At 38.9% G+C, this 12,564-nt stretch overlaps 1 protein-coding gene across 1 annotated transcript in view; it reads left to right on the top strand.

Annotated features, from left to right (window-relative positions):
• The window catches only part of GABBR2 (gamma-aminobutyric acid type B receptor subunit 2), a 448,010-nt gene that overhangs the window by 421,655 nt on the left and 13,791 nt on the right, over positions 1 to 12,564 (top strand). The window contains exons 15-17 of the mRNA XM_072329174.1: positions 199 to 423; positions 4,958 to 5,140; positions 6,711 to 6,840. Coding sequence (XP_072185275.1) covers positions 199 to 423; positions 4,958 to 5,140; positions 6,711 to 6,840 — 538 coding nt within the window. The remainder of the gene's footprint in view (positions 1 to 198; positions 424 to 4,957; positions 5,141 to 6,710; positions 6,841 to 12,564) is intronic.

Below are 12,564 nucleotides of genomic sequence, written 5' to 3'. Positions count from 1 at the left end.
GTCCTATTGAGCAAAAAAAATAATTATAAAAAAGTTAATTAGATGTCATTAAAAAGGTGTATGTGTACATCTTTAAGTTGTAATGCTGCCTAAATTTATGAAGTTAGAAAGCACACCATTCAATACTTTTTTTCTGGATGTCAACCAATTCTTTGTATAATTACTGTCTTTTTTCTTCTTTTTTTCTTACCATTTCAGTTATTTGGTTGTTTCTTAGCCTGGGAGACACGAAATGTCAGCATTCCTGCTTTGAACGATAGCAAATACATCGGCATGAGTGTATACAATGTCGGGATAATGTGCATTATTGGTGCTGCTGTTTCATTTCTTACTCGGGACCAACCCAACGTGCAGTTCTGCATTGTTGCTCTAGTCATAATTTTCTGCAGTACCATTACTCTCTGCCTTGTGTTTGTACCTAAGGTAAGTGAATTTGTTTAGCACAGATGTGGATTTTCTTTTGTTCCATTTTGTAATGGTGATTTCTTATGCAAAAGTTTGTTGCCTTTTCAAGCTCAGGGAAAATTCTAAAAGCAAGCCTGTCTATATCTGAAACACAACAAAGTTTCATGAGATTTTAGAAAAAAATACAAAGTTACAGGAATGTGAATGCATGCATTCCTAATGCCTACATTTAACTGACACAAAGGTTGTTCTCTCTAATTTTAGTGGAATAGGAACTTTTTGGATTGGGGGACATGTGGGCATTAAGGAGGGACAGGTCCAGTTGTCTGCTCTACCACGTCTCTTATATTGAAACCTGTAAGATACTCAAGTGTGGTGGTAAAATAGGGCTTATTAGTAGCTCTTCAGAAGAAAGAGAAAAAAACAACAACTGTATGTAAACTGCAGATGCTGACAATGAAGATGCTTTTAATAAATGATATATTATAGGTCTAAACGAGGCATGGACTATGAAGCATATGCCATCATTTCTTTTTGCTCTTTTGGACTCTGAGGACATGTGTATTTTATGTTGATGGAACAACTGAGAAGATACTGAATCACAGGGGGCTGGCACTTAAGTTCTTTTACTTACAGAGTTAAGCTTTAGGCATGAGTGTTGATGGACCTTAAATGACAACAAAGTGATTTCTATGCAAGTTTACTTTAGCTAAACCACAAGTTCTGGAGAATGCATTTGATACTTTGTGGTAAAATGTGCAATTGTGGTCATTTTAAATGATTTGTACAAACCTAGCATAACACCCCAAGCCAGATGTATATATAGTTGGATGACTAGAACATTTGCAAGGCAAGATTTAAGATGTTTGTCTTACCTCTGGCATTTTTGCCTTCTCAATTAAGTCGTGATAAAACGTTTGTGGCAGAATTGAACAAATTATAGTGAACGTGTTGGTGCTAACTGGCCTCAGAAGGGAAATTTACCTCAGTTGTTCCCTCTGAGGCAAAGAAGAGGCAAAGAAAAACAAAAGAAGCCAACTTCTGATCTGCAGCAAAGCAGAACGATTCGTTTTTCAGGACTGACAGACCTGGATACTTTTACAAGTACTGCAATTCAGTACTTAAAAATTATATACCTACAAATACATAGTCATATTCTTGTTCTGGATCTTAGGGAAAAAATCACAACTTCATTCTAAATTAAGGAAAATTCCCAAACACAGCAAAGAGAAGTACTTTGAAATTCTGCAAGATTTAAGTTTGTAAGCTGTATGAAAATGCATATTAAAGCTCTGCTGCCAAAAATACCTCCACAAAATTTCAAAAGTCTCTTCAAAGAGAAAATATTATTAATGCTGTGACATGCTCTTCTGCCCCTTTGCTTTCATGCTCCTTTACCCATCCTTTTCCGCTGCTGCAGGCTCTGAAATGATTTTCCTGTTTCCTCTCTTAACCCTTTCATCTGACCTTCTTTTAACCCCCAACTTCCATGCCATCATTTTTACTCCCATTTCTTTTTGCTCAGAATTGCTAACATGAACTCTGAGCCTCTGAGCATAATGTACTTATCCCGTCCTATGTATTGCCAGGTTCTAATACGCTTAGCTGTTTTGCATTACAAATAAGCACTGGGCAAAGTACAGGAAAAAAAAGTACTTGAAGCAGGAGTTGGAATGTCCTTCTAACAGATGTGAGTGCTTTCACAGCTGGACAGTTTTTCTTCTTGCATTTGTATGTTGTGCCCTACATTTCTTCTTACCATGCTTTGCCACAGTTGCAGCAGGACTACTGGCAAGCACTCTCCCCTGAAATGTGCTCCAGCTTAGATTTCATGATGCACAGGCCCCACAGAATATTGTAACCAAGAACACTCAAGTTATTTACAGCTAGGTAAGACTTCAGTGTGAGACAGGCACCAAATCTCTCCTCTTAACAATTATGTAATCGAATAGTACAGTTTTGGTGACATAGGGAGATTGTTGGTGAAATGCTAAAGCCTGAGGCTGTCAAGTACAGAAGATACTGCAGACCTGGAAGCTTGCACTTCTTCATTTATTAAGCCATTATCAGACAGATGCAAGCAGTAACGTGCTTTTGAGCCACTTGAGTAATTATATTTTTCTTCAATTCAAGGTATAACACATTTCCTTAAGCAGTCTCAAGGTCTTACAGTGCTAGAATTCAATTTTTCCCCCATAGCCCTTTTATGGATCTGAATAAGCAGCTGTTAAATTATGTAGGGAAACTAGAGAAAGAAACATTTTTCCATTACTTCTCAGTTGTACTAATCCTATTTACATATACTTTGGCAATTACTGTGCTTCTCCAAGCCTACCTCATGCACTGCTGTTTTGTTAGCATAAGTGACTCTGAAAAATCTCATAGCAGAATTAGACCAGGGACAAATTCTTCACTAAGATATGCTACATTACCTTCCATGGACTGAGGTGAAGGCAGGTGGCCAGTAGTTCCCTAGATCTTCATTCTCAACTTTCTTAAACACGTCTGTGACATTTCCTCTCTCTCAGTGCTCAGGAGCCTCTCCTGATCAGCATCAGCTTCCAAAGATAATTGAGAGTGCCCTTGTAGTGATATCATCCAGCTCCCTCAGTTCTTGGGGATGCACCTCATCAGTTTGCATGAACTGATGTTCAATTGGCTTGGGGGTTCCAGAGGGATGGGATTCCTGAAAGCAGCTATTACAAGTAAAGGCTAATGCATGGTCATTTAAGATCTGAGCCTTCTGCATGTCTTTAATCACCTCAAGAAATGCAATTTATTGTCTTCAAACTTAGCATATAATCTCCATGAACGGACTTGGTCAGTAAACTCACGTCAGGGAAGAACTGATCAGTCCTGTCTCTATCAGAGTTTAGACCTTCATGCCACCACAACTGCAGAGTAGTTATGCTTGCAAAAACAAGGTGAACGAATTACGAGTCGTGGCTATTCCACACAATATGACTGTACAGTGCTTACAAGATTCCTTCTTCTTTTGTCTTTTCAGACAACTCAGCAGCACTGGATTTATGAAATCATATCCATGTTCTCAAAGCAGGGAGCTCCTTCAGCTCTATCTGTATACAAATACATATTTATGATGCTTGGCAAGTAATCATAAGTTCTGTATTCTTTAGAGTTCTCTGAAAAGATCTTACCTCCTTGCTGAACTGCTAGCAGGTTCTCTCTTTGTGTCAAGGTGATATTTTCACATTATCACCAAGTGTTAAATCTTTCTTACTTATATTTGTTTAAATTTGATATGTTTAAGGTTAACTTTTTAAAAAAAAATTAAGTGGCTTATTGAATTTATTTCAACAGGTTTGTTTTATCTTGGTCCCTAAAACCTAATTAAGTTTCTGTTATCTCCAAAATGCAATCTTCCTGTGGTTTTTCTGTTAATACTCCTACCTTGTGCCTCTCTGCTTGAATGTTACTTCTAACAGTAGGAAAGAAAGTTCATGCAGAGCAGTGTTTGGGGAGTGAAGGGCTTGGGTTTGCTGTTTGGTTTTTTTTTGTTGTTGTTGTTGTTTGTTCATTTGTTCTTGAGGAAAGAATATATTCTTTGAAAGTATAAAGATGTCAATGAAGGATAAAGATATTTTTGACAAAATACTGAAATATATCTTTAATTAAGTCCAGGCTAATATGTTTTATATGAGTTTTTCCAAGTTGGCGGATGAAAAACTTAACACGAGCCAGCAGCATGCTCTTGCAGCTCAGAAAGCAAATGGTATCCTGGGCTCCATAAGAAGAGGGGTGGCCAGCATGGTCAGGGAGGTGATTGTCCCTCTTTGCTCTGCCCTTGTGAGACCCCATCCGGATTACTGTGTCCTGGTCTGGAGCCCCCAATACAAGAAAGACAGGGAGCTGTTGGAGGGGGTCCAGGGGAGGTCCAGAAAGATGATCAGAGGGCTGGAGCACCTCCCCTATGAAGACAGGCTGAGGGAGCTGGGGTTGTTCAGTCTGGAGAAAAGAAGGCTGCAGTGTGACCTAATGGAACCTTCCACTACCTAAAGGGAGCTTAAAAACTGGAGTCAAGTCTTTGAAAGGGTGAATAACAGCAGGACAAAGGGAAACGGGTTTAAGTTGAAGGAGGGAAGATTTAGGCTGGATGTGAGGGGGAAGTTCTTTACTATGAGAGTGGTGAGGTGTTGGAACAGGCTGCCCAGAGAGGTTGTGGATGCCCCACCCCTGGAGGTGTTCAAGGCCAGGTTGGATAGGGCCTTGGGCAGCCTGGTCCAGTATTAAATGAGGAGGTTGGTAGCCCTGCCTGTGGCAGAGGATTGGAGATTCATGATCCTTGAGGTCCCTTCCAACCTGGGCCATTCTCTGATTCTGTGAATTTTTCTTTAACTCTTCCCTCTGCAAAACCATTATAATTCAACCTATTCTGTGAATTTATTCAGAAATTGCTTTAAGATCTGCTCACCTTCCAGTATTTTGTACTTGAAAGTCAGAAAAGAACACCTTTGAATATTTGCAGCACAAAAGAACAAGCTGCAAAAATAAAACCATCTACAGGATTTCTTAAGGCTTGTAAACCTTTCAGCTCATCACACTGAGGACAAATCCAGATGCAGCCACACAGAACAGAAGATTTCAGTTCACTCAAAATCAAAAGAAAGAAGACTCAAAAACATCAACGTCAGTCACCAGCGTCAATCAGGCCAGCACATCTCGGCTAGAAGGACTGCAGTCAGAGAACCACCGCTTGAGAATGAAAATTACAGAGGTATTGCTTATTTGATGCATCTTGCCTATGCTATTTCTTTGCAGCTTTTTTTTTTTGTGATCTGCTTAAATGTTGTCTACTTTTTAGAGGGAAAAAAAAATTGTCTTTGCCCGTTAGCAAAATACTGAAATAATAGGAAACATTATTTATATGAATAGCTAATTATTACATTCAATACTTAGCAGATGTGATAAATTAAGTTGTGCCTTAGCAAATTAAAATGAAACTGTAGTCCTTTATGACAGGTGCCTCATATGGACGTGCTGGACAAAATACAGCTGTAGCAGTAGAAGGGCAACCTTTACATGCTGGTGTAAAACAGACCTGCAACCCCAAGGGCATATAAGAGCTGTCTTTGTTTCTATTTATGGCCAAGAGTTCGCATGTGAAATACATTAATCCCCTTTAAGCTATGAAATGGATATTCTTTATTATGTCCTCCCTTGCTCAGGAGACTTCAAACAATGGCAAATCAACACTGAAGCCTGTCCATTCTGTGTGACAAGATATCCATAGTTGCTCTATTATTAAACATATTTTTTCTTTTTGCCTGTATTTTGAAGTATTCTTATACCTTGAAGAAAAGGTATCCTATTTCAAACATAACTTCTTTATCCATATCTTAAGGACAATTGCCTAGGTAACAAAAAGATGTTTACTCAGACTATCTAAGACTTCAAAAGCAAAAGCTGTCCCTGTTTAAAGAAATGTAGTTCCTCAGTTTGGTTAGGTGCCTTTCATGTGACAACCTTGCAATATTGGATGGAGGCCCTGCTGGTTACTGGCTATCTTAGCATCTATATCCTGCTGTAGCTTTTCAACAAAGCCTCCTAACTCATAAAATGCCACCTATACCTTGTAAGGCCTATGACAGTGATCACAGGTAAGGCTGGTGAGGGGTAATTGAGCTGCATTAAAGTAAACAGGGCCCTAATACCCTTGTTAGACTTTACTTAAATAGATTAAATAATTAAACACGGTAGGTACAAATAGGAATTTCAGCGTTACAGCAGCCTGAAACATGTCTTACCATAGCCAGTAGCTTCATCTCTGGATTATTTACCTTGAGTTGCTACAGCCAAGTTCTATAAGGAAGCAATGTAAATTTAAATCCAACACTTCTAAAGCTTATTTAAGCCAGTAGTAAGCTGGACACCGCATCCTGGACAAATGTTCACAGAGAACTTCCCAAACCCTAATTTATTTGGCTCATTGAAGTAGTTACAGTGATGCATGCCCATTGTATGAATAAATAATAATCAGTTTAGAGGTTTTCAGACTGTGCATTCCAATACTCATTTCTTCTGCAGTACACCTGGAATTACTTAAACCATCAGCTATTATGATATTAAGATAAGCTTGCTTATCTTGTCTGCCCTTTGTGCTTTGATGCTGCTACCTGTAGCCAGATTTTTAGAGGTAGTGTTGTAATGCTATAGGAAAACCGTATATGGTACTATGTGCTGATTGCATGACCACCTGCTCCTGGTATAATTATAGAAGGCTGTGCAGTTACTTCAGGTACCTGAAACAATGGTCCTTGGCAATTCATACTCTTTCTGTTTTGCAGCTGGACAAAGACCTAGAAGAGGTCACAATGCAGCTTCAGGACACACCTGAGAAAACAACATACATTAAGCAGAACCACTATCAGGATCTCAATGACATTCTCAGTATACGGAACTTTACAGACAGCAAAGGTGAGAGTGAAATCTATTAGCAGCTTAACCCAGAAATGTTTTGAATACCAGAATGCCTATCTTGTTGGATTGGTTCCAGAGCACTCGTATCTTAGCAAAATACACTTCAGATGTTTTGGTTGTGTAACTGAAAGCATGCAGAGTCAACAATAAATTGTATGATACTCACTGAGTAGTTATTTTTCTGTACTTATCTCTTCTACTGTATGCCCTGAGTGTATAATACACAAGGTAAAGTAGGACACTTCTAAAAACAAACTTGTGTTCCGAAGTCAAGTGTTCTGTACTGGATGAAGGCAGTCATGACAATACTTCAGATGGTGTAAGAGTTAATTGTGCCAGCCATCAACAGCAGGAAGCCCGATCTAATATGTGCTCATCTGAATAGATGTTCAAATCTTGCTTTTGGACATTGCTATAAAGCACATAGAAGAGAAGCATGTAAATATTTCAGTGCTGATTTGGACTCTAAATGTAGAATTGAAGGCACTCGTGTATGAAAATTCTTCCCTAGGAACTGATAAAAAAAGGATTTCATGGCTACTGAAATATTCCTAAGTTGTTTCTACCATGTCTGCTGCATAGGTCCCCAAAGAAATATATGTGAAAGAATTACTTCCATTAAAGCTATTTCACTTTGGGGAAGCAATAAGATCTGGTGTATAGTGCAATAAAGTGGAAGTCAGGACACCCAGTTTCCATTTCTGACTGTAGAATTGATCTACTTTGTGAATTTTGGCAAATGACTTTGTACGGCTGAATATTATTATATTAGATGAAGAAACTAATTGCCCTGCATAGGGAAGTTGTGCAGTTGCAAAGCTGTGCTCAGGTTTCCTATTGGTGAAGTGAGACTAAAGCTAGTCGTGTAAATGTAGTTGTTGAAGAATTATTTTAAAACAACAGCAACACTTCATACATGTCTTTGAAGTATATTGAAAGCGTAGTTGGAAAAGGTTACATTCTCATGAGGTTCTTTGTTTTAGCCTGGGTATATGTTTGGTTGTGTAACTTTTTTGGGGAACTGGGGGAGGGTAATGAATAAATAAATAAAGGAAGAATTTTTCAGAGTTCCCAGTGTCCTATTTAAAATTAAAAAACAGAAGAGGGGAAAGGAAGACAAGGAGGAAAAGGGAAACGTAAATAGCTGCTGGAGGCGTGTGATTATTGGGCTGAGATCAGCAACAAGAACTAACATCAGTGAGTGGGATGAGGCAGTTTTACCGAGTGTTCAAAAGGAGCACATAGAATGTTCCACTCATGTCAAATGCTCCAGGAAAAAAAAAAAAAAAAAAAAAAAAAAAAAAAAAAAAAGATAAATCATGAATAATATTTCAAGCAGAAAAGATACACTGCATCATGCCAACTGGCCATCTAAGTTTGGGTATGGGAGACAAAAATGATTCTCAAGAGATACGTTGGATATAAATTTAGGACTGTATGCTTCCCACAGCAGGTTGCACTCCATTAGCAGTAGGATGCTGGCAAAGAAATCAAGAAGAAAATATAACCTTTATGCACTTACTTGTGACTATATCTACAGAAAACAGTGATGTTTACTGCTGCTTTAAGTACCAGCATCCAAGATTGTCTGCATTCCCAAATTGACCCCTGTTTGGTACCTTAACTTCTACTTTTCTACTTCTGGATACATTTTTAAGAATGTCTTTATGTAATGAGACTTCATGTACTTAGTAGATTGGAATTACATTCAATTGGGATTTACAGGTTAGATATTCTCCCACAGACTGTAGTTGCTGGACATAGTTTTCTGAATAGACCTACTGCATAAAGCTCAAGGAAGAGAAGGGAAAGAAAGATGATTTTCGTTGGTCATGTTTGTATTGAGCATGTTAGAGCATTAATGTGGGGGAATTAGGACAACCTGGATCTCAGTTTCCGGCAGTTTCCAAAGTTTAGTCTCACATTTGAGGGCAAATGCCCCAAATATGAGCATTACACAGTACCTCCAACCTTTGAGTTGCCACATTGAATAAATTATGATAGGCTCTTTTTCCCCTCCATTCCTGTGTCTTCTGCTTTTTGGTTTTTCCCTTTGCCTTTTTCCCTTCCCTTGATACATCTGAGTCTTCTCTGTATTTCTCACTGCATCATATCTCAATAGTCAACATATATGCTTAATTTAAATTTGCTACTGCAATCAAAATAATAAGCCTTTGGAGTATTCATGCCACTGAGTCACTGCTGCTTCTGTGCAGATGCATACAGACATCACTTAAATGTTACTTAAAGAAATTCTGGTCCTTACTGCAATGGGAAAGCTAACTCTGTCTGACATAACTATGTTTTGTGTAGCCACACATTTCATATTGCTTTCTGTAAAAGAAAGTACAGAACCTTGAAATTACACATCCCTGATGGTACTTTGCCAAGCTTCAAAAGATGTTAATATTTTATTATCATGACCTAGAAGGGCCCACGTGTGTCACTTCCATCTGCATAGTTTTCATCTGGGAAATCCCATCCAATGTGGCTTTAAAGGTAATGACAAGGTTCTTGCCAAGCTTGGACCTCATAAAACGTGTGAGCTGAGAAAGAGGTAGTAATGCGGTAAAGAGAGATGCTAAAGGTAACAGCTGACTTCTTAGAGCTAAAGATTGTAGCAGATCATTTGCCACTGATCTGGTGGACATGACTGAATCCCGTGTCAATCCTCCGTGAAAAACTCCTTGCTGTTCTGAAAAAGTTCACACAGAGCATTCAATGCAGTGTACCCCTATTGCAATTGCTTACACAAACCAACTTCAGAGGACAAATAATAATGTAGGATTTATGCAATGCATCTCTAACAAGTCCTAATGAAACTTTAATGTCATAGCACACTTCAGTAGATTTCTGAACTGTAAAAATTGCCCAGAGTCAAAATTTCCAGCCTATAGCTGAGTACCAACGGAGGTTATCTGATTCTTCCCATCCCTTCCCACCCCTGCCAATTACCTCAAATATGGATTTAGGAGCCTAACTCTACATGGCTTAAACCAGAGCATGCAGATCCAGATGTGCACTCCTATAACTGCCTGAGCTCAGGCAAAGCTTCATAACTTTGGGGGCCCTAGTTAGCTGTTGCTAGTAACAGCTCCTAGTGTAGCTCACTTTTTGCTGGCACGGGAACTCCTTCTTTACAGCACATTTTAATTCAATAGGTCTCATTTAAAAAGAGAGATTATCTAGGATGCTCATCTCTTATTCACAAACCCATTAAGTTCCCAAGATATCTATAGCAACTGGCCATATAAGAAAAGCAATTAAGAAAATGTGGATTGCAGTTTATGGTTTGATCGCTTTTTATTTTGTTCTGTTTTCTTTTTTAATGCAGGCTTTTATCTTTGGCTGTATTAGCTTTGTGCAGTCAGGCAATTCTCAGCATGCTCCACGGAATGTGACCTCAGATGGCTTCCCCAGTTGCATATAAATTGTATGGGGCATTCCCTGATCTTCACAGAAACAGGACCTGAGGGAACAGCGTGGAGCTGCATCAGGGGAGGGTCAGATTGGGCATTAGGGAAAGTTTCTTCACCAGAGGGCGGTGGGCATGGAACAGTATCCCCGGGGCAATGGGCATGGCCCCAGGATGCCAGTGTTTGAGCATCATAAGTAAGGAATGCCCTAGGAAGGCTGAAGTTATTTCTACCATGAGAGCTACTGCACAGATAAAAGTTACTGAGGTTTTCACCACACTCCCTAGAAGTTGCCATAAGCTAGAACGCTGAGGCTTTTACCATAACTCCCTAGCTGTGGTATAATAATTAGCATACTCCAGACACTGTAAGAAAGAATATCCCAGGATTTATGCCTGGAGCCTTCTCAGAGCCAGAGCAACTTGGGCTGTTTTTCCTGGGGTTTTCACTACTGATGCTGCAGCACGGGGTATCAGCCACCATGTTTCCAGAGCCTCTGTGTGCCATAACAGGGAGATCAACCATGCAGTTTTAAGAATAGCTTTTCACAACACTTAACAGCAGGTGTTGTCAGTAAATTAATGGAAGAAACCACTGTAAGAGGTTCCTTTTTATCTTTTCTACCCATTTTTATCAGTTTCTGAACTTCTTCCATTCTCCTCTCCAAGGGACAAATTCTGTTCCCTGATAGCTATAAGTAAGTGGAAAGTGCATGCACATCAAGATTAAATTTGATTCTGTAAGAAAAATGCCGTGGTAAGATACTATGTGGTTTTTTGGGTTGGCTAATTTTGTTACCCTTAGAATCCTACAGTCATATTCTATTTGACTTCCATCTGACATTTCCTTAAATGAAATTATTTCTACATGAATGATTCATATATAGTGAGAGTTTCTCATAAAGTCGAACTGATAAAATATCCTCCAGTCAAATCTCCATTTACTGCAACTTTTGCCAGTGTTTTAGAGCAGTGTATTACAAAAAATAATGAATGACAACCCTACTATGGAAAGTACAGAAGGAAGCAAAGTGTAGACATGCAGTAAACCCCACTTGTGCAAGTTCTCTCGCTGCAGGCACCCCAGCTTGCTCAGAAAGTCTTTTCTGTTTGGACACAGAAAAGGTTTTTACTCATTGCTGTGAATGGACCGGGAGCATTCATTGGCATGTCAGCTATGCCTACATTCTGTCAATTGTCACCTCACTGGTGTTTCTTAGCGTTAGTTTCTCCCCAAGTAGCTCAAATAAAAACAGTTTTCAAAGGAGAGTTGCTAGCAAATGCAAACAGAGTTCATCTGTAGCAGGGGGAAAAACATTACTTCTGTGAAGCTGATTTTATTCAAGCGTTAAGCTTGAGATTAAAAACACAGATTCAAAGGAAGGCTTTTCAAACACTGATGCACAAGGCTTTGAGGAATGTGGTTTTTAAAGAAAAGATATAGTTCTTTATTTCCTTATGTAGAGACTGAGATACCAGTTTCCGTGAAGCCTAGCGAATGGATTTCAATCCCAGAATGAGGGGTTGTTTCTGTTTCTATGGGGAGACCAATCTGCCAGATGTTCAGTTTCTGCTTTTCCTTGCACAGAAATGAATGTGTAGTAAAGGGAGTTTCTTCTGATTCACAGCAGTAAAAATCAGAAAAGAATCCTATTGGCTGTCTATTTAAAAAAAAAAAATTCCTAACATAACTATGAGAAGTGATGACTTAGATTTCCTGAGTGCTTGTGAGCACTGTTAAGGAGAACCTTTTCGGATGTACGCAGCAGATGGTGTAAGCATTTTGATTTGTCTTTTGGTTTTACTTTCTTTCCATCCTGTTTGTGTAAAAAGCAGAAAGTGACCGGTCTAGTTTCCCAATAACAAGTGCATGGAAAAAAATATAGTAGATTTTAAAAGTCTGCCTTTAGCATTAAGGTTTTCAGTATTCTTTAGTAAATTGACTAAGTTATCTCTGCCAGCCCTTGTGAGTCATTGTTAAACCACGTTTACATCTTTGTGGAGCATAAAATGTGTTTCCTAACCAAGAGGAAACAGCAGTGGAATTGAAAAATGTGGGGTGAACTGAAGTCCTGACAACAAGCTGTAAGACAATGGAGTATTGCCACAAAAAGTATAATAATGAAGGTGTTCTATAAAACTGCAATGTACAAATGCCAACCAAAAAATCTCTTAGGTAAAGAACCAGGGTTTCCAAAATGCCAGAAGGAATTGCACCTGTGGTAGTATTTTCTATGTACAGCTGATGAGCATTTGTTAAAATGCATGAAGACCAACAGTATCTTGGGCTGCATCAAAATAGGATT

Source organism: Excalfactoria chinensis, chromosome 2 (genome assembly GCF_039878825.1).
Source record: "Excalfactoria chinensis isolate bCotChi1 chromosome 2, bCotChi1.hap2, whole genome shotgun sequence".
NCBI classification, from domain to species: domain Eukaryota; kingdom Metazoa; phylum Chordata; class Aves; order Galliformes; family Phasianidae; genus Excalfactoria; species Excalfactoria chinensis.
Note: the sequence above shows the minus strand (reverse complement) of the source record. Positions and strands in the feature narration are given on the sequence as shown.